The 21,192-nt window shown below is 55.5% G+C and overlaps 1 protein-coding gene and 1 long non-coding RNA gene across 2 annotated transcripts in view; both read left to right on the top strand.

Moving 5' to 3' along the window:
• Positions 1–21,192, top strand: part of WNT3 (Wnt family member 3) — a 44,509-nt gene that overhangs the window by 17,414 nt on the left and 5,903 nt on the right. Inside the window, exon 2 of the mRNA XM_042021617.1 lies at positions 14,935–15,176. Coding sequence (XP_041877551.1) covers positions 14,935–15,176 — 242 coding nt within the window. The remainder of the gene's footprint in view (positions 1–14,934; positions 15,177–21,192) is intronic.
• On the top strand, positions 392–3,988 carry LOC121661435. Its single transcript, XR_006014972.1, has 3 exons — positions 392–448; positions 1,876–1,881; positions 3,938–3,988. It is a non-coding gene; the product is annotated as an uncharacterized LOC121661435 (long non-coding RNA).

The following is a 21,192-nucleotide window of genomic DNA, read 5'->3' as shown; positions in this document are numbered from 1 at the left end:
GATCATCTGCTGCTCTCTTACCACGAGGAGCAGCCCCCTGACCACCGTGGTGGCCTCCACTGGACTTGCACCTCTGTGTCCATGTCTTGCCCATCCTAGGGAGCCCCAAACAGGACATGGGATTCCACCTGTGGTCTCACAAGTGCCAAGTAGAGGGGGAAAATCACACCCCTTGATTTTCCAATCCTGCCAATGCAGCCTCAGGATGCAGTTGGCCTTTTCTTCCTGCATGGACACAACAGATTCCTGTTCCAGCTGTTGCCCATCAGGATCCTCAGGTCCTTTTCTGCAAAGTGAGCCAGGCCCCAGCCTGTCCTGCAGCATGGGGCTGTCCCAGCCCCGGCTCAAGGCCTTGATTTTGCTTTTCTTGAGGTTCATGGGGTTCATGGAGGGCCAGGCTGGATGGGACTTGGAGCCACCTGGTCCAGTGGAAGGTGTCCCTGCCCGTGTCAGGGGGCAGAACAAGATGATCTCAGTCTTTTCCAACCCAGGCCAGTCTGTGGTTCCATGATCCTCATTCTGCCTCTAAAGCGAGCTGCTGGCAGGGAGGGGAGGGGATTATCTCCTAATTACACTGTGATTGAAATTCCTGTGCTCAACTCATTTACCAACCAGCCAATATCTTGATCTTCCTTCTGTCTCTTCCTTCTGTGCTCCACGCAAGCCTCTGAATTTCATTATTTCTTTAACTATCAGGACTTTGAGACCCAACTTCATTTTCCAGCCACAACCAGACCACCTCTTGTGCTCCTTGGTGCCAGGTCCCTGCAAGAAGCAGCACACTCTTGAGAAACTGGGGTGATGTTGGCCACTGAGTCGCTCTGTATGACTGGAGAAAGACTTTTCTTTGTGCAACAAGGAACATTCCTGAGGATCTGGCATTTATTTTCTTTTAGTTAAGGCTCTCCTCACGCCAAAAAAAAAAAAAAAAAACCACAGGGATTTAGCACAGGTTCCCTGCCAAGGGTGTAATTTTGTCCCAGTCCTTTCTCGATTGTTGTGGCCAGAGATCTCCATCTGCCTGTGAGCAATGAGTGTCAGCTTCTCTGACAGGAGAAAAAATACAAAAAATCCATGGATCCTCCTCAGATCTACACCAGAGCAGGGCTGTGCTGAGTTCCAGCACACACAGATGCCTGGACAGCTCTGACAGGAGCCAAGGCCGTTCTCAGCCAGCACTCCTGGCTCCTCACGGGCTGTGTGAAACAAGAGGAGACAACCAAGGTCCTGATCTGAGACACCGAACCTCCTCAAAGGGCTTTGCCCAGCTGGGAAAAATCTGAAAGCAGGAGGGCAAGCAGAGTGTGCAGGGCAAGCTCCAGCTGGCATGGAGTGACAGGACAGGGGAACGGCTTGATCTGATTTTGGGAAGGAATTGTTCCCTGTGAGGGCAGTGAGGCCCTGGCACAGGGTGCCCAGAGCAGCTGTGGCTGCCCCTGGATCCCTGGCAGTGCCCAAGGCCAGGCTGGACACTGGGGCTTGGAGCAGCCTGGGACAGTGGGAGGTGTCCCTGCCCATGGCAGGAGTGAGATGAGATGATCTTTAATGTTCCTTTCCAGCCCAAACCATCCTGTGATTCCATGATTCTCTAAAACAGCTCTGGGAAGGCCAAACCAGGGTTGTGTCTGCAGAGCAAATTCCTCTGGTAGGGATGGGGAACCGAGGGAGGCGAAGGGTGGGCAGGAAGCCTGTGAAAGATCAAAAAATGACCCAGGTTTGGCCCAGGGACACTGAACTTGGAGTTCTGAGGATGACACTGGCCCACTCTGATGTACAGGAGGGCTCTGGGCCCTGGGTCAGAATTTGTTTCTGCTCCTGAGCCATCGGGACTCAAAACCCAGGAGAGACTGAAAAAGGTGCCAAGAAGATGGACAGGGCAGGGTAGAGGAGGGGACCAGCCCCAGCTGGGGGGGGTGGAGCAGCTCCCAGGGTTTTGGTGTTTGCAGACTCTGGACGTTTCTGCAGTGTGAGCTGCAGACAGAGCACGTGGGAAATGTTTAAAGCTGATTTCTTTACAAAGCTTGTTTGGGTCACAAAGGAGCAGAGAGAGCAGTAGGGGAAAAAAATCAGCAGGAGACAGAGGAACTTTCCCCAGTGCCTGTGGGTTCAAGGAACACTGCAGCACCATGAGCCATTGCACGGGAGGGGTCAGCACAGCCCATCTGGGAACCCTCTGTCTGTCCTCCATCCCTGCACGAGGGGCCCTGGGATCTCTGTGTGCTCTGCAATCACCACGGTGTTGTTTGAAATTGCTGAGCTGCCTTAGGCTCATCAAGAGCAGAACTGCTGTGCCCTGCCATGGGCCCCACCTGGAGACCTCGGGCATTTCACCAAATGCTGCTGGAGGGCTTCAGCCTTGGTTAGAGAATATTGGTATGTTCAGGAATATTGATAATATTGATCCTCCCCTACACAACAGCTGGATCCCAGCTCCTGTGCCATCCTCCCCTGATGCCTCTGCCAGTGCAGCACAACACCCTCTGAGTGGGCTCTCCCTCCTCATGGGCCCAGGGGACAGGAAAAAACTCCTCCTTGCAAAGCCAGGCAGGGCTGTGTGAGCACCGAGTGCGATCCCTTCACCCCACGGGTGAGGAATTCATTTGTCCTGCCTCAAACAGCTCTTTTCAGAAAGGCACAGGCTGGATTTGAAGACACTCAGTGTTAGAGGATCTGCAACAAGTGTTGGGCATTGGTCCTTTGCTTTGAGATTTGAGTCTTTGCACTCCACTGCTCTGAATTCCCACTCACAGCCATTGTCCTGCCCTCTCCTGCTGGACAGAAAGTCTTAATCTTCCCCTTCTTCTCACTGTAACTAAATAATCTCTCAGAAGTCTTTCCAATAGACTGATCAAACTGTCAGCATAAGCCACTGCCTCGGCTTGCTGCTATTGCTCCTTTGTCCCCTTCCCATGTTTAACATCCCATTTACAACAAGGAGGAGGCTTAAACCACTCCAGTTCCTGCAGCATCCCGAGCTCCTGCCTGGGTGAGACAGCACAGCCTCAGCCAGAGCTCCATGAGGGAAACAGAAGGACAGAACCGTCCTGAACACGTCCATGAGGGAAGCTGTGGGCAAACCCCAGGGCTGAGTCACCCCATTTCATAAACACCACGCTGTCCTCCTGCCCCTTGGATGTCTCACTTGCCTTTGCTGGATGTGAAGGGGTGGCTGCATTCTCCTGGAGATGGGTGGCGGGGACTCAACCTGCACCAGCTCCAGGGCTGTGACACATCCTGTGTGCTCTGAGAGGTGACATTGTCCTGGCTGCTCTCAGAGGTGACATTTGTGCCCAGGCTGTGACGCTGAGGCCCTGAGAGGCTGCGCTCACACCCTCAGACACCTCAGCAGGGTGCTCTGGTGAGGTGGCCCCAGCTCTGTCAGCGTTTCCTGGGCTTTGCTCAGTGCCAGTGAGCTGGCAGCTCATCTCGGAGCTGGTCACTTCCCCCTCAGCTCATCCTGCCCCTGTGCTGGGGGAGAAGAGAGATCCTGCCCTGGCCTGGGGGAGCCCAGACCACATGTACACCAGCAGGAGAGCATTCCTGAAGGACTTCATCCTCTGGCATCCTCCATTCCTCTTGCCCTTTCCATAGGGATTTCTGAGCTTCCCATGTCCCAAACACAGTTCCAGTACCAAGAGATGAACTCTGCAGTTCAGGTGCCCTCTGGGGGTTTTACATTTCTTCAGCCAAACTCAGCTGATTTGCACCCAGAAGGGATTTGATGCAGCAAGGTCAGGGTAACAATTCACCCTCTCAGGAGGGCTCACTGCTGCAGCTCCAGCTCTCCTCCCTTTGGTCCTCCCTGCCAAGCATTCCCCACCCACTCACTGGAGTCAGGAACAGCACCTGGGTGCTCCATCCCTGGAAATGTTCAAGGCCAGGCTGGATGGGGCCCTGGGTGACCAGGTCTGATGGGTAACATCCCTTCCCACGGCAGGAGGTGGGAACCAGATGATCTTTAAGGTGCCTTCCAAGCCAAACCATCCTGTGCTTCTGGGACCTCCTTGAATCAAAGGAAAAATCCCTTTGACTTCCCAAATCATCAGAACTCTTGACTCAGCAACCCCAAGCCCAGAGTCAGAGGCAGGGGAACACGTGGCTCTTGTGAGACAGCCTCTTTTATTTTCATTTATTGCAGCCCAGCTTCCCCCTGCACCGCAAAACCACACAATAATGTGTGAGATGTGGGTGATGGGTGATGGGTGGGGGTTCACTCACAGGAGAGCAGCTCATGCTGTGTCTCCAGGGCAAAAGGAGGTAAGGGAAAAAATGGAATAAAACAACAAGATTTGTTTCAGTTCACGTGGCAAAAATCTCACCACAGACGTTCTGGGGGTCAGTCCTTGGTCATCCTTCACCCAGTAAGGCCCATGGGCACTGCACTGTCCAGGACTCGAGGGCAGGTTCAGCTGACCTAATCTGAGAAGTCCTTCCCTAATTCTCTGTGGGGTCAGAGGAGCTTTTCTGGAAGGTGACACCTCCCCTCTGCAATAACTCTGCAGGGAGCAGATTACCTGAGCCCCCTCGCTGCCTCCTTCTCTCCACCAGTGGCTCGGGAACTTTCTCTGGGTTACAGCACCTGGAGTTTAAAGCAGAGAAATGAACCCTGTCCCAGTGACAGGAGGACAGGAGCTCCCTTCAGCTCAGTGTCAGCTTGGGAAGAAAGAAAATCTGTGCTCTCTGAAACCGTGATGCACCCAACACGTCCTGGCACCCATTTCCCTCCCCAGACAAACCTTCACCCGACAAAGACTCTTCTGCACCTGTTTGCACTGGCAATATTTGCATTTCCCTAAAATCTTCCACGTCAAAGAACTTCAGCTCCTCTGGTGGCACCGATCCCTCCCAGGGCCCGCAGACCTCGCTGTCCCTGCCAGGCAGGAGCAGCACTCAAACAGCAGCACTGGAATTCAGCCACACTCAGGTTAATTGAACCATTTGGCCATTTCTGAGCTGGGTGTGGGTTTTCCATGGTCCTGAAGGAAGGAAGATGCTTCTCACAGGTGACAGGAGCCAGCTGCAGCCCCTCGGAGCACACCAGGTGTCTCTGCAGGCAGGCCAGAGTGGGGATCCTCAGTGTCCAACAGCAGCAGCCCCTGAGCGAGTGACCCTGGGGCTGTCGTCTCCAGGCTGGAATGCAGTTTGCTCCTTGCCTTGACAGAGACCAGGGGGCACAGCAGGTGCTGACCCACGGATTGTGCCAGGATTGTCTCAGAGTCATCCCCCAGCTCCTGTCTGTCTCTGCTGAGGGACAGGCGCTGCAGCCTCCACCCTTCTCCCCCTCCTCCTCAGTGCCAGGATGCCAGAGGTGACAGTTGTGCCACCAAGGGTCAGGTGCTGCTCCTTCTGCCCCAAAATCAGAGCCCATTACCCCAAGTGACAGCAGTGCTGGTGGGAAGGGATCCTTAGGGTCTGTAGTCCAACCTCCCCTGGGGCAGAGACATCCCCAGCACCATCCCAGGGCAGCAGGGGCTGTGTCCAAGCTAAACTCCAATGGATGAGCCCCCCCTGCTTTGCTGGGCACCTGGAAAGGGAATTTTTCCTAATGCCCAACCTAAATTTCCGGGCTGCACTTCCAGTTGTTTCCCCTGTCATCTGGCACTCCTGGGAAGAGTTTGGCTCCACCACAGCTGGAACTGCCCCACAAGTGGCTGTGGGCTGTTGTTGGACCCCCTCAGCCTCCTTTCCTGCCCACTGACCCAGCCCAGCCCCTCCTCCTCTCCTGGGACCCCTCAGCCACCCAACCCCGAGCACAGCTCTTGGACAATGTCCCCTTCCTACACATCCCTCTGGATGCAGCATTCCCAATGACGTCCCTGGATGCGCTGACCCCACACTGACCCAGCCCCATGCGGTGATGTTGGGAGGCTTTAAACTGATCTGGGTTCAAACTCGGCACCTCCAGCCCCTTCACTCATAGGAGCTGTGAGTGAAGGTTGTGAGAGGAAACAAATGAGCCCTCCAAAATTCACATAATTTGATCAGAGGTGTAGGAAAGCTGTCAGTGGGGCAGGGCTGGGGCTGTCAGTGGGGCTGGGTTGGGGACACGCTGGGGAGGCTGCAGTGAGCCGTGCTCAGCACAGCCAGGTGGAGGGGGCACTTTCTGGGCAGCATCACACTGGCATGGAAAGCTGCTGGGTTTGGATTTGTGTGGATCAGGAATGGCTGTGGGACCAGAAACAGCAGCACATGTGCAGGGTTTAACCCTGCGAGAGCAGAGTCATTTTCACCACAGTGATGAACACGCTCCTTGCAGCCCCACACCTTCACCTCCTTCCCTGCATTTGCTCTTCTTCTAAACCCCAAAACTCCTCGAGCCTTTGAGGGAGAGCTCAGCCTCTCTCTGCTCAGGTGGATTTTAGGCACTGCCTGCTCTGGGACACAGCAGAGGGGGATCCCAGGGTGCTGAGCTCCGAGAATTCCGGGATCCCTTCCTGCCTCTTTCTGAGCACAGGGATTCCCACAGCACTTTCTGCTCTGCCCAGACCCCAGGGAATGGTTCTCCAAATCCAGGAGCCACACAGGCCACTGCTCGCCAAGGGCCAGCCCCAGATTTGGGGGTGATCTCGATGGAGATTCTGGAGTTAGTTCTTCTTACAGAAGATGGGTCCTGAACCTGAGAGAGGGAATGTGAGTGTGAACAGGAACCCTCACCCCACAGGCAGAGCAGACCAGCCTTCAGTGGGGAAAACTCCTGGCTCCCAAAGCCTCCGTGCTTGGCAGCAACTTCAGGAGGCTGCCCTGCCCCAGAATTACTGTCCCACCCCAGGACATCTCCCTTGTCTGCCTGTCCTTGGCACAGGTGGGATTCAGCCAGGCTGCACTCACCTCTCACGTGCCCTGAGCTCATCCCAACCCAAATGTGCTCAGTGCTGGAGGGTCCTGGGGCTGCTCAACATGAGACTCAGTCCAGCAGATGGATTTGGGGGGGTTTTAGCACCCTCCTACCATGTGAGCAGCAGTGATTATCAGCAGCACTCAGGCCTTGGAGGTGGCAAAAGTGACACCAATTATTGGGCAGGTCACTGGGAGACTGAAAAAAACACATTTGGGGTTTGGACACAAAAATCTGCCCCAACCATCCACATGTGACTCCACTTTCAGTTGAGAAACCACCTGATGATACAAGCCCTGAACAAATGTTTGGGGTTTGAGTGATGCCTCTCCCCTGTGCCCCTCTTTGCCCCTAAGTTTCATTAAATCTGAAGGATCTGGGGGCATTTTCAAAGGGAACCAGGGAAACCCCATCCCACTGACAGCAGTGAGTTCTTCTAAAGGGCAGGAAGGAGATAAAGCACAACCAGGATGCTCCTCTTTAGCAGGATGAGCTGTCCTTATGCGTGTCCTTCAGCAATTTTTGTAAAGATTGATAGAGCAGAATGAGACATAAAATGATGTTAATATTCCCTGAGTGCAAACACTCACACTGAGCAGGGCAGCCTCCTCCCAACACTCACCTTGATGCTTCCATGAGCCTCACCCTGGATTTTCCCTGTTCTGGCTTTCCCTTTCTGCTGGATCACTGCACCCCTGAACCTCCTTCCCAGTCAGTCTCCCTGGGATTAGACCCTCAGAGTGAGCATAATCCATCCCTTGTCAGTCTGTCTACAGGGAGAGCCTCTTCCTGCCTCCCTCCACCCCTCCTTCCAATCCTCCATCCCTCCATGCCTCGTTGTCACTTCAGCTCCCTGTGGCAGTGTCTCTGCAGGACTCACACCCTGTGCCAGTGCCCAGACAGCAACAACCTGGGATGGGGTTTGTTGACCCACCAGGGAACAGGAGGGGGGTCCCCACCTCGGGGACATCAGGGGAGGTTGGTCTCTGCTCCCCGAGGGTGGCCTGGACAGTCCTGGCCTCGGCCCCAGCGACGGAGCTGTGGGACCGTGAGCACTCCCCAGCTCAGGGCCTCTGGGACGGCCTCACTCCTTGATTTTTTCCAGCAGATCTGAGCACACAATTCAGTGGGAGCTTTCCAGAAGGCCCCACAGCACCGTGGGCAGCTGCAAACGCCCCAGCTGAGGGTGGCAGGGCAACCTGCCTGCCCCGACTCGGCCCCTCTGCAGTGGGCCCGGCACCGAGCCCCCGCAGCCAGGCACACCCCGGGGCTAATCCCGGAGATCCCACACCCCAGCTCCCTTTGCTGCCCTCCCCAGTCCTGATCTCTTCTTATCTGCTTGCCCTGCCAGGCTCAGGTGACCTTGAGGCAATTTTTGTGACACTGGCATTGCTCACAAACCCCCTTTTCCCACCCATTACACACAGCTCCCCTTCCCAAGATGTGGTGGTCACTCCCAGCACCCAGCCCAGGCTGCAGAGCGAGTTTGTCCTCCTCTGTCCCCAGCAGCAGACCCCTGGGCTGGGCTGGTGTCCTGCAGCCCAGGCTCTCCCAGCTCCAGCTGCCCACGGAACATCAGCAGGTGACGAGTCACTGCTGCCTCTCTGGGACCTGACAGTTCTCCAGCACCCAAACCCCCACCTCTGGCAGAAGACATTTCATTGTTTGACACCATTCCCAGGCCAGCCGGTGGGTGGGGAGGATGGGAAGCACTCACAGCCAGCCCAGGAGAGCCCGGCGTGGATCAACTGCAGCACCAACTCGCTCACATCCTGCAGGATCCGCAGAGAGCTCCTAAAAATTCCTTCCTGAGTGACACAGTCCTGCACTGCCCCACTCTGAGAGCCCCTGACCCAGTGCCCCTCCCCAGGGGTTCCTCTGGTCGTGCTCCATCCCATGGTAGAGTGGCTTTGCTGCTCTTTGTGCCTCTGCACCTGCAGTGCAGGGGGGGACAGGTGACAGGGACAGAGATGCTCCCTCGGGAACAGGCAGAGCATTTGGGATGCTGCCAACATGAAAAGAATCTTGGTTTTACTAACAACTGCGTGCAGATAAGGGGCTCTGCCTTGGTGCAGATTTAGCCTGGGCTGTGTTTCAGTCGCTGTTCAACATCACTGTTGATTGGAGGCTGAAATAAAACAGCACCAGCCCCTGCCTCTAATTCCTCAGGCCTGGAGCTGCCTCTCTTCAGCTCTCCTTTGTAACATTCATTTTTTAGCAACTCCTGGGCCATCATCACTCTGCTACCTCAGAGCAAAAGCATCAGAGGGGCATCAGTAGCACCCCTCCCTCCTCTGGGACCGCAGGCAGGGCACGAATGTCCGGCCCTCGTGTTCTGCTCAGGGCATCATCGCATCAAGTGCTTGCTATTTTCTGGAAATAACCAACATTCCTCTGCAAACGGAGCAAGGTTGCCAAATTTCTGACACAGCTGGTGCTGTGTGCCCCTGAACAACACGGGCCAACCATCCCTGGTCGTGGCAGGATCCTGGGAATCTCTCCCTGTGGCACTGGAGAGGCACCACCATGTGCAGGGACAATAAACCAAAACCATCCAGGACCCAGAGGAATTTAAATACCCTGAGCTGAGAGAGCTCTCAGAGTGATGACTGAACTACTTCCAAGCAGCCACAGGTTTGGGAGTGATTTCTAGATGGACTTTTGCCTTTTAAAAGGATTCTGCCCCTTATGGTGACAAGATTAAGGGAGAATTTTAATGGGACAGAATCTGGCCTTGTGGGTGCTGAATGTTGTTCAGATCATACAATTCACAGACACTCTTAACGAGGTCATTTTCAAACACAGCAGCTGCAGAAAGAGCTCTCTGGCTCAAGGGGTCACACTGGAGTGTAAAATCTATGGAGACCTTCCAGGACAGTTAAACATCAAAACCCCACATCCCATTCCTGCCCTGGGGCTCACCCTTGGCTGGGGCATCGGCCTCCAATGCTCAGGCAGCTGAACCTCCTTTTAAAAAATGCATTTCCAGTCTGTTTTATTGTCCCCCAAGGACTGCAGGGTTGGGTGGGGAGTCTGTGGTGACACAAGTGCCACCTCTATGGAAAAGCTCAAACCTCCAACACGCTCAGAGGGTGATTCCTGAGTGAAAAGCTGGTTTCCAGTCCCTCTCCTCATTGGAATTCTGTCATGTTTTGTCTGTTCTCCACATTCAGTCAGGACCTGGCATTTCCCCACTCAGATGTGAGCATCTGTTGCATGCTTTGACTTGCAAAACTTTTCCTGCTGCCGCTCTTGATCTTTGGGCAAACCCAAGAGTTTGTGTGTTCCTCTGCTCACGAAGGGCTGCACTCAGCACAGTGCCAGAGCTAAAACTGGTGAATATTACAGCAGCTGTGAGACAGAGAAAGAGCCTGGATGGAAACTGCTGCTCCCACCACGGTGTCCCCAGGCCAGCACTGCCAGGAGGCACCAGTGCCACTGCTTGAAGCACAAACATTGACCAGAATTGGAAAACACCAAATACATCTCAAACTGTACAATAAAAGCCCCTCCAGGCAGAGACAGGTTTTCCCAAAGGCAGCAGGTGGCAAACAAGGTCCCAGCTGTGAGCAGGTTTTTTTCCTGCTGGTTCCCAACTTTCCCAGTGCTTTATAAGAAGCTCAGGGATCAATCTGAGGCATTGATCAATGTTAGGGAGCCAAGCAGGACAATGTTTGCCTTGTAACTTTGTGCTCCAGGGACCTGAGCTGCTGTGGGAGGAAACACCTCCTGTCCAGAGCAGCTGTGGCTGCCCTGGATCCCTGGCAGTGTCCAAGGCCAGGCTGGATGGGACTTGGAGCACCCTGGGATAGTGGGAGGTGTCCCTGCCCACAGCAGGGGGTGGAGCTGGATGGGCTTTAAGGTCCCTCCAGCCCAAACCATGCTGGGATTCTGTGATCGTGGTTTCCAAGAGCTTCACTGGAGTTCCTGGGAGCCCTGGAGGAGCTGCTGGCTGTGGCTCTGGAAGAATTGGGGAAGAGCAGGAGCCACCATGACCAGCAGCATCCTCTCTGCAACACTCATGGCCGTGAATCTCCAAGTGTGCTGGAGGCTCTGGCAAGGAAAATGTAAAATCATTCTAACACCTTTGTCAGGGCAGGTGGCACAGAGGGGCCCAGGATCCCTGTAGCTTGTCTGCTTTTACGTGGGAGATCCCTCAGGAGTGGCAAGGGAGAGCTGCAGTGCAGGGAGTGCTCCATGAGATGGGATGTGCCCTTGGTGACAGAGCCCGGCAGCCCAGAGCCTTCCTGCCACAGGGCTGGGGCTGTCCTGCTGTGGGGAGGTTCTTCAAATTCATCTGCTTCCAGCTGCTGGGTTCAGAGCCAGAAAACCTTTCCAGAGCAGCACATCCCAGAAAGGTTCTCCCTGCATTTCGAGTAAAAGCTGCAGCACCGAGCTCAGGTGCTGTCCCACGCTGGAGCTCACAGAGGCTGTTCCACACTCCTCACACAAATGTCAATATTGTCCAGGGCTGAGCACATTCCTGTCCATCTCCAGGACTCCAAGAGCTTCCAGGGCTCATTAAAGACAGCAGCAGGTTATGGGGTTGCAGAAGAAAGAGAAGGGGTGACCCCACCGGGATGCAGGACTCCCTCCTGGCCCTCATCTTTTGTCCTGGAACTGGAGTGTGAAGCTCGTGTGAGCACACCCCGAGGGCCAGCCCTCACCACGCCCTGCACACACAGCAGAGACCGGACACACACCTTCCCAAGGAGCTGCTGTCCTGGAGGGCAGCGGCCGAGCAGGGCATCACCCCAGGGGGGTTTGGAGCCCTGCTCCATGCAGGAGCAGCTCACCAGGGTTTGTCTTTGGCTGGTAAATCCCAGCCCGTGGCACACAGCGAGTCCAGTCCTGAGTGCCCTGAGCACTGCAGCCTCCAGGGAGGGAGGAAGAAATGTCCCAGAACCTTTTGAGCTCCCTGGCAGGAAACCTGCCCTAAATGCTGCTTTTCACACGTCCAGGAACAGTTCTGATCTGGCCAAATCCTGCTGTTTCCACACACTGCTGCGTCCAGTCCCTCTGGGTACAAGGTGGCCAAATGGAAGATGAGTTTCTGGCCAGCTCTGCAGGGAGGATAAAGATGGGCGTGGGCACAGCTCCTTCCACGCTGAGGAGCAGGAGACAGAGTGACCTCTGCAAGGATGGAAGGATGCACCCACGAGCAGCCACGGACAGAGGAGCTGCACGAGACCATCACTGCCAGGGCTTCGAGAGCTCATCCCAGACCATGGGAGCCACAGAGAGTCGCTCACAGCTGCTGGAGCCACGGCCCTGCTGGGTCTGGCACCATCGGAGGGAACGAGAGGAGTCCCTGGCCTGAGAGAGTGTCAGGACTCCTGAGAGACTTTCGGGATCAAGCAGAGGAAGAGCAAAGGGATTTCCCGTGCAACTGCCACAGGCTCTCCTGCTCCTCGTGCCGTGCTCTGCTCTCCCACACACACGAAGCCAACCCTTCTGTGCACATCCGTCCCCTCACACGATGGGAGCCAGAGCAATGTGGCCTCAGGCAGCCAGGACGGGCACTGAGAGCAAGAGAGAGAAGTGTGGGCTCTGTCACCCCTGCAGGTGCCAGCCTTGGAGTTGTGGTTTTGCCTTAAAAATTGTCCTTGTCCTCCCTCTCTCTCAAATTCACCCTGTGACACTTCCTCCCCTGATGTGTTTCCTTCATCCCCATGAACTCTCGTGATTGAGATTTAACTCCTGTGATTGAGATTTTAGATTGAACATCGTGTGTAAGACACAAGATTTGGGATCCCAGATCTGGATTTCAAAGAGGTTTGGTTTCATCTTCACATCTCAGCCACTCTACAGGGAAACCACTGGCCCATGGGACCCCTCAGCCTCAGCTCCTGCCCCCTGTGTCTTCCCAGCACTCCTGGGGAGATCCGGATGATGGGACAGGAGGAATGAAGTTTTTATGACTGTCTAAGTTGCAGTGGGGAGATCACAGGTTCACTGACATGAGAAGGGAAATGAAAATGAGGTGCTGGCTGAAGAGGAGGTGCTGCCTGTTCCCTGCATCACTGGGGGCAGAGGCTGTTCTTGGAGCTCACCACCCATCCCAGCAGCGCTGAGCTCCCCATCCCGTGGGACTGGGAGGAGCTGGAAGCGCAGAGCAGCTCTGGGAGCCAGTCCCAGTGCACTGCTCGTTGTGCTGCTGCCTCCCAGCCACATCTGGCTGCCCCTCTGTGACCCATCAAGGGTGGGAGATGTGGAGCCCAAACATTGCCTGAAGCCTCAGGCAGGTGCTCCAGAGGGCAGAGAGGGGCAGGAGAAACAGGGAGCAGGAACTGTGGCAGAAGACAGCACTGGGGCAGGAGTGGGAGTCAGGTCCTCTCATCCAGCAGATACATTTCTGCTGAGGAGGCACCCTGGGATTCCCTTTACATCCTTAAAACCGTTAGTGGGTAATTAAATCAACCAGCTGGTGCCAGCTCAGCACCCAGCCTGAGACTCCAGGCTGGAAGAGCAGCTCGGGGTAAGGACAGTCCCCCACAAAGCCATGGCCTCTGTCCTTGGAGGAGTTCAAATTGTGGAAGGACAAGGCCCTGAGAAACCAAATGTAACCTGGAAACTGGCCCTGCTCTGAGCCCGCCTGAGGGCTCTCCCAGCCTGGAAACGACAAATGGTTGTTTTATTCCCACACAGTCTCCGGGTGCTTGAGGGAGAAACAGAAATGCAGCGGCAGGAGTGGTTGGTACCACAGGTGGTTGGGATGTGCTGCAATGGACAGACAGGAATGTGATAAACTCCAACCAAGGGGAAAAACCACCCGGGGAAGAAACAACCCTGGGCACCTGTGAAGGCCGGGGGCAAAGCAGCAAAGAGTGTGGAGCAAGACCTGGGCGTGCTGCTGGACCAAAACCTGAGTGTGGAGCAGCCGTGGGACACAGAGTGACCAGGGCTGCCCGAGGGACAGCAGGGAGGGAGGAGATCCTTCTCCACTGCTGGGGCCTCAGCTCAACTCCTCTCTCCACCTGTGGACTCGCAGTACAAGAGAAACTGAATCAAAGGATCACAGAATCTCCTGAGTTGGAAGGGACCCAACAAGGATCATCCAGGCCAGCTCCTGGCCCTGCTCACGACACCCCAACAATCCCACCATGGGCCTGAGAGTGGATTAAGTCCAAACTCTTTCTTACGTGCCCCCAGTGGTACCTGCAGTGTGAGGTCTGTGCTCTGAGTTCATGATGGTCACTCTGGCACGGAACTGCTGCTCACACGTCTGAGCCCCCTCTGCAGGGGCAGCTCTGGCTGGGCTGGAGCCTGGGCCAGGCTGTCCCTGCTCCTGTGCAATGTGTCTCAGGGTCTCAGGTGTCTCAGTGCTTCTTTAAGCTCTGTGTCTTCACCCTTCAGTGACAATTTCTGGCCAAATAAGCAGTTTGACCCACTGTTCCCACGATTTGATGCTGGGCAGCTCCTCGGAGCAGTAGAAAGGATCCTCTCAAACCTGTCTTGCACCTTTCCCAGCCCAGAGCTGCTCCTTGAGCCTGGTGCCCATCCAGGTGGAACTGTGGTGGTTCAGTCTCTGCCAGAGCCACCTGCACAGGTGTCCAGCCAGCCTGGGACAGTGGCACTGACACACCTGACCCCAAAGCAGCCCCTTTCCAGGAATGCTGATCCCTCTGCTGATGAACTTGGCATCGGACAGGGCACTTTCCACCTTGGCCACAGTTCAGGAGCTCTCACATCAGTTCTCCTGACAGCTGAGAGATCCCAGGGTGCTCCCCAGCCTCCAGGTGTTGCTGCCCTGGATCCAGCCCCTGGCAGGTCCTGTCAGATCCTCCAGCCCCTTGGGGAGGTCTCAGGAGCTTTGGAGTACCCGGATTGGCTCCATGCAGAGCTGAGTCCCTCTGTGCCCCCAAAGGCCCGGGATGTCCCCAGGTGTGAAAGTCCTCACACCAGAGCTACCAGCAGCACTTCTCTTGTTCTCTTAGGAAATCCCTCGGTGTCAGAGCTTTGCCCCTCTGAACTCTCAGCTCACCAAACTCCCCCTGGGGATGGTGGGGGCAGGGTTGGGGTCATTGGTGGCACCAGGACCAGGCATGGTCAGCATGAGGGTGTTCCCCAGCCCTGACGCTGTGCCCTGTCCCCTGCAGGTCCCTCGCCCTGGGTCAGCAGTACAGCTCCCTGGGGTCCCAGCCCATCCTCTGCGGCTCCATCCCCGGCCTCGTCCCGAAGCAGCTCCGCTTCTGCCGCAACTACATCGAGATCATGCCCAGCGTGGCCGAGGGGGTGAAGTTGGGCATCCAGGAGTGCCAGCACCAGTTCCGGGGCCGCCGCTGGAACTGCACCACCATCGACGACAGCCTGGCCATCTTCGGGCCCGTCCTGGACAAAGGTAACCCCTGGGGGCAGCTGGGCTGGGGGGCAGAGCTGGCACAGCTCCACGGGGCTCTGGATACACCAGGACTGTCCCACTGGGAGCACGTCAGGAAAAGGGTCTGATGTCCCAGCTTTCAACCCTGATTTCTCCAATTGCTTCTTTTCCCAAGTTTTTGGTGTGTTCCATCACAAGGGGTAACGAGGGAAGGGTCTGTTCCCATGCCAGGAGCTCAGAAGGGCCAGGGAGGATATAAAGTACAGGAGGGGGAAGGTTTAGCCCCAAGCACACTCACATGTTCTGGAATCATGGGCTCCACCTCCCTTCCAAACAACTGGGGCCAGCAGACCCGTGGGAAAAGCCAAGGAGGGGGGACCTGGCTGAGTTCTTTGGGATCAAGGCAGGGCCACTGAAGCACAAGCTGCCAACCCCAGGAGGTCCCTGGGCTCAAGTTTCCCCACCAGTGAGGAACCATGGTTGAAATCCATGGTCCTGATCAGGCTTAGTTGGGATTTCAATGAGTCTTTTCACAAATGAGCCCAAAAAGCAGGGCACAAAGAGAGATTATAAATTCATTTTCCTTCTCCTCTCTCCAAACTCCTCTCCATCCCCTGCTCCTGGAAAGCCACCTTTCCAGACCCACTGGCACGGATCAGGCACACTGGAATGTTGATGAGGCACCATAAAGTTGGGATTCCCTGTGAGTTGTGGGGCATTACACTGGAAAAAGGGAGAAAGGGCCCCGAAACACCGTGGAGGGAGGTGCTGGAGGGGCAAATCATAGAATCACAGAACACCTTGAGCTGGAAGGGACCCACAGGGATCATGGATTCCAGCCCCAGGCACAGACACCCCAACAACCCCACCCTGGGCATCCCTGGCAGCGCTGTCCCAGCGCTCCTGCAGCTCTGGCAGCCTCGGGGCCGGCACCATTCCCTGGGGAGCCTGGGCAGTGCCCAGCACCCTCTGGGGAAGAGCCTTTCCTTGAGATCCACCCTAACCCTCCCCTGACACAGCTCCTTGATAACCTGTCCCACACCTCAGATGTCCCAGACCCCAGATTAAAAGGGATTCCCACGAAACTGAACTTAATGGTGGATTAAAAACTCCCAGTGGATAAAAATCTCCGGTTTCTCCATCCTGTCCCGTGGATTCTGTTCACTCTGTGCCACGTTTAGCACAAGGGACAGCCACAGGTAATATCTTGGTTTCACAGCTTCATAAACACAACCAAAAACATTTCCCCCTCATCCTCCTGGGTGTTGACACCACTGGGTCCCTGCAGCCCAAAGTCTCTTTATTGAACAGAAATTATTGTTTCCAGTGATGCTTTGGAAATGGGAATTTTATGGTGCAGACTTCAAGAAACTGGAGAAATTGGGGTGAGAGCAGGACTTTGGACTATTTCCCAACAGTCCCCTGGGGAGGGCAGGGCTTCTGGTGAATCTTTCTTACACAGCTGCAATATTCTGCAGAGAAGCAGTTCATGAAACCATTTTTTCCAGGTTTCAGCCTCCCAGTAAGGGTTGGTATCATTTCAGATCCCCGAAATGTCAGGCAAATATTTCAGTGAAAATCATTCCTTTGTGTTAACGTGGGATTTTTTGCAGGAACCAGGATTGTAAAGTCTTATTAGAGCACTAATAGGGACCATGAGATTCATTTCCCCTCTGTTTTGTCAGGGTGTATTTTGGGGTAACTGCTGTATTTGCCACCAAATAACTTGTCAGCAGGGCTCAACACACTCTAATTTGCTGCCTAATAAAAGCCTGTCCTAAATTTCAGCACTTAAAAGATCAGAAAGTTTAAAGTTTCTTTAAAAACTATCATTAAAAATCTGTCATAAAAATTCTAAACACGTTATGAAAGAACTGTTCAAGCATTGAGCCACTGAAAATCTCTCACCACCATTTCTGTCAGCGGGAAAGCACTTAAAGATTGGATTTGAACCATCCTCCCTGTAATGAGCAAACTGAACTTTGAATTTATGGAGAATATTTTAAGATTCTTTCGGCTGCAGGGACTCGAGCAAAGCCTCGTGTGTGGACTTGCCTCAGCATCTCCACGCACCCCGAGCTGACAAGGTAAAATATCACCCAGAGCTCTGAAACTCTTCTGACAGATGGAGAAAAAGGAGTGAGCACGTTGGAGATTCAGCTTTGCCAGTGCCACTGTGACGCATCTCCAGACAGCACTGCCAGGCTCCCAGAGTGAATTTATCCTGGTGTCTCACTAACCTGAAAGTGGAGCAGTTAAAAATAAACAGCATCATCTGCAAAGAAGGACACATCAGAGCCCAGCCCCTCTGATCGTGGGTATTATTCACATTTTTGAACTGTGCTCGTGTCTTTTCCCTGCTGCCTTCAAAATTAACGAGTGGATTCAGGATGGGACTGGTGTCAATGTGTGGCACTGAGTAACACAGGGAACCTTTGAGATTCCTGGACTTTGCAGCAGAAAAGTCTCAGAGCAAACCAGAACCTTTCCTGCCACGGCTTCCTCGGCTGAGGGAGGAGATAACGTTGGTGATAAAGCTGAGAGATCCTGTCAGCTGTGAGGGGTCTGGGACCAGCCCTGCTCGTCACTGACAAGGGTTGCTGGACACTCCTGGGCCTTCAGAAGATCATGGAATAGTTTGAGGTGGAAGGGACCTTTTAAAGATCATCTTGTTCAACTCAGCATCTTCCTTAGATGCAGCAACAAGAGTCACAGACTGGTTTGGGCTGGAGGGACCTTAAAGCCCCTCCAGTGCCACCCCTGCCATGGGCAGGGACACCTCCCACTGCCCCAGGCTGCTCCAAGCCCTGTCCAGCCTGGCCTGGGACACTGCCAGGGATCCAGGGGCAGCCCCAGCTGCTCTGGGCACCCTGTGCCAGGGCCTGCCCACCCTCCCAGGGAACAATTCCTTCCCAATATCCCATCCATCCCTGCCCTCTGGCACTGGGAAGCCATTCCCTGTGTCCTGTCACTCCAGACTCTTGTCCCAACCCCCTCTCCAGCTGTCTTGGAGCCCTTTAGGTGGTCCTCAAATCAAGAGTTTTGAGCCCATAATCTGGATCCTGTGGCCACCATGGCCACGTTCCCTTTTTCCTGATTTTCAGCACAGCCAGGGGTGCAGCCCCACAAACCAAAACCCAAACCAAGACAATCCCTGTCACAGCTCACATGCTGCATTTGGCCAACAAAGGGTCGGGGTTTCCCCTCTGACAAACACCTGGATGAAATCACCCCTCAGTATTAACCTGGTTAATCCCAGCTGCTGCTCCCTCAGGTAGATTGAGGCTATTCTGGAAAAGCTTCAAAGGTGCAGTTCTCACAACAAAATCATTTCTAATAGAGCCTGAAAAGAAACTGAGGGTAATTTCATTTTAAAGGAGCTGCGCAGATGTTAATCCTGGTCACTTCCACTGAAGGAGAGCTCAGTCTGCAGAGCAGCACAGCGTGGGAGGGCTCAGCTGAGCAGCCCCTGCCATGGCACACGTGCCCAAGCCCTCCTGGGCTGCTCTTTCTGGGCACATCCTCCAGGCTGTGAGCCCTGGTGCCACTGTGGGAGCACAGGCCTTCCCTCCCTGAAACGCCCAAGGGATTCCTGCCTCCAGCCTCCCCTCCCATCTCCACATCACTTCCCTCCCCAGGGTCACCTACAGCTCCAACCTCTCCTCCTGCAGCCCCTGGCAGGGCAGTGAACAGCAAGGGCAGCTCAGGGAAACCCCAGGCACTGAACCCACCTGGGAGCTGCTGAACAATGACCCAGGAGAGGCTCTGTCCTCAGTTCCTCCACATTTCCCACTCCAAATTCAGACTCACGAGGGTTTGGCTGCTGTACCTCCCAGGCTTTGGTTTCCTAAGGCCACTGATGATCTTCCTGCAAGGAAGGGAGAGCTGGGGGTGCTCACATGTAGAGGAGAAGGCTTCAGGGAGACCTTAGAGCCCCTTCCAGTGCCTAAATGATCACCAAGAGAGCTGGAGAGGGACTTGGAACAAGAATCTAAGAGTGACAGGACAAGGGGGAATGGCTTCCCACTGCCAGAGGGCAGGGATAGATGGGATATTGGGAAGGAATTCCTCCCTGTGAGTGTGGGCAGGCCCTGGCACAGGGTGCCCAGAGCAGCTGGGGCTGCCCCTGGATCCCTGGCAGTGTCCAAGGCCAGGTTGGATGGGGCTTGGAGCAGCCTGGGATAGTGGGAGGTGTCCCTGCCCATGGCAGGGGTGGCACTGGAGGGGCTTTAAGGTCCCTCCCAACCCAAACTGTTCCGTAGTTCTATGATTCTACATTTTCTTTTTTCCATGTCTCATTTTCTAATCTGGGCCATAGGAAAAAAAAAAAAAAAAAGAAAAACAACAATAACCACCCCCCGAATGTGGGGTAAGATCATGTTTTTACAAGCAAATTCCCTGAGATGATTTATACTGCAGGTGTGCAGACCGGGATAAGGAGGGAAGAAAAATCTGTCTTCCCCCTGCCTCCTTTCCATTTTCTCTGTAAAATAAGGTCAGCTCTTATCTAAAGCCAGTGGCTCCTCCAGCCACGCCCTGCCCAAAACCAGGGCTGAGCCAGCAGCCACACACTGCTCTGGGGTGGTGATAAAATCCATGATTTTGGTCAAAGCTGGCACCCAGAGAGAGCTGTTGGTGAGTGCACGAGGCAGGAAGGCCCCGCAGGCATCGGGAGAGCGATTCCTGGCGCGGGGAAGAGGTCTCAGAGCTGCAGCCAGGGCTGGATCTGCCGGAGCTTGGCAGGAGCCTTGGCAAGCTCGCACCTTTCCCCACTCCCTGTGCTCCTGTTCCCTCCGCCCGCGCTGCCCTTCGCTCCTCTCCTGCTCCGCGGAGACGCCGCCGATGCTCCGGGAAGATGCTCCCCGAGCCCGGGCAGCGCATCCCGTGCCGGGGCAGGTGCAGGGGAGGCAGCTGGGCCCGGGCTGCCTTCGGGGGTCCCTGCGAGCTCGGCTAAGCCCCTGCCACGAGCTGTGAAAAGGCAGACCCGCACCACGATAACCCATGGCTTTTCTCAGCCATGACACTCGCAGTCATTTGCATCTAAACAGGGGTGTGTGGGATCAGGGGCCGTCTTGATATAAACTCAGCAGCTTAAAGGGAGGGGGAGGGAAAGGAGAGAGGGAGAGAGAAAAATAAGCTTATACCGATGAGAAAGAGCTAAGCTTCCTCCCCTACTGTGAGGCAGGGCGAGCGATACCATCGCAGCGCCGCAGTCGTTTCAAATCGCGGCCGCATTCACACGCCCTTTAGCCATTCTGGGGGGCTGGGGAGCGCCATCAATAGGGATTTCCCAGCCGGGCTGGCGGGATTGGAGGGTGACGGCAGGACAGGGGAACATTGCCCCGTTGCTACGAGGTGCTCCTGGGGAATGCCAGTGCTCTGTGCCGTGGGTACGCTGGCCGGCGGAAACATTCCGCATTATGCTGGTAATACAGTGTGACACCGCGGGAACAATGGCAAATTGAGTGTCCCAGCAGGTAACGGGCCTGGCTGGGAGACAGTCGCAGTGGTGCACTGTCAAGGCGGCTCTAATCCTCCCTCGCCAGCCCCTCCCCTGGTTCTGGGAACGCTGCTCCCGCATTTCATCTCTGGGAAATTCTCCCAGCTCCTCGCCCGGACCCGGGCGAGAATTTCAAGGCGAGGGGTTTGTCCGTAGCTCGCTCCCCCCCGCGCCGGCACCGTGCGGGGGGACACGGGGGGCACGGGGGGCACGGGGGGGACACGGGAGGGACACGGGAGGGACACGGGGGACACGGGGGGCACGGGAGGGACACGGGAGGGACACGGGGCAGCTGCGGGAGCCGTGTCCATCGCGGCCCTGCCCGGCGGGCACTGCCAGCCCCGGCTCGGTCCCAGCCCGGCCCCGGCCCCGCAGTGACCCTGCTCCCCGTGCCCATCCACACCCCCGCGGAAAGCGGAGCCACATCGGTCCCGAGAGCGGCTCGTGTCCTCCCCCTGTCCCCGGGCTGTCCTGGGCTGGGGCCAGGAGGGCTCGCTGGTTCCTCTAATCTGATCTGCTTTGGATCACGGGCCACCC

The sequence above is a fragment of the Corvus kubaryi genome, unplaced genomic scaffold, assembly GCF_017639235.1.
Source record: "Corvus kubaryi isolate FWS band 111438036 unplaced genomic scaffold, C.kubaryi_AGA036_p1.0 37152, whole genome shotgun sequence".
Lineage (NCBI taxonomy): Eukaryota > Metazoa > Chordata > Aves > Passeriformes > Corvidae > Corvus > Corvus kubaryi.
Note: the sequence above shows the minus strand (reverse complement) of the source record. Positions and strands in the feature narration are given on the sequence as shown.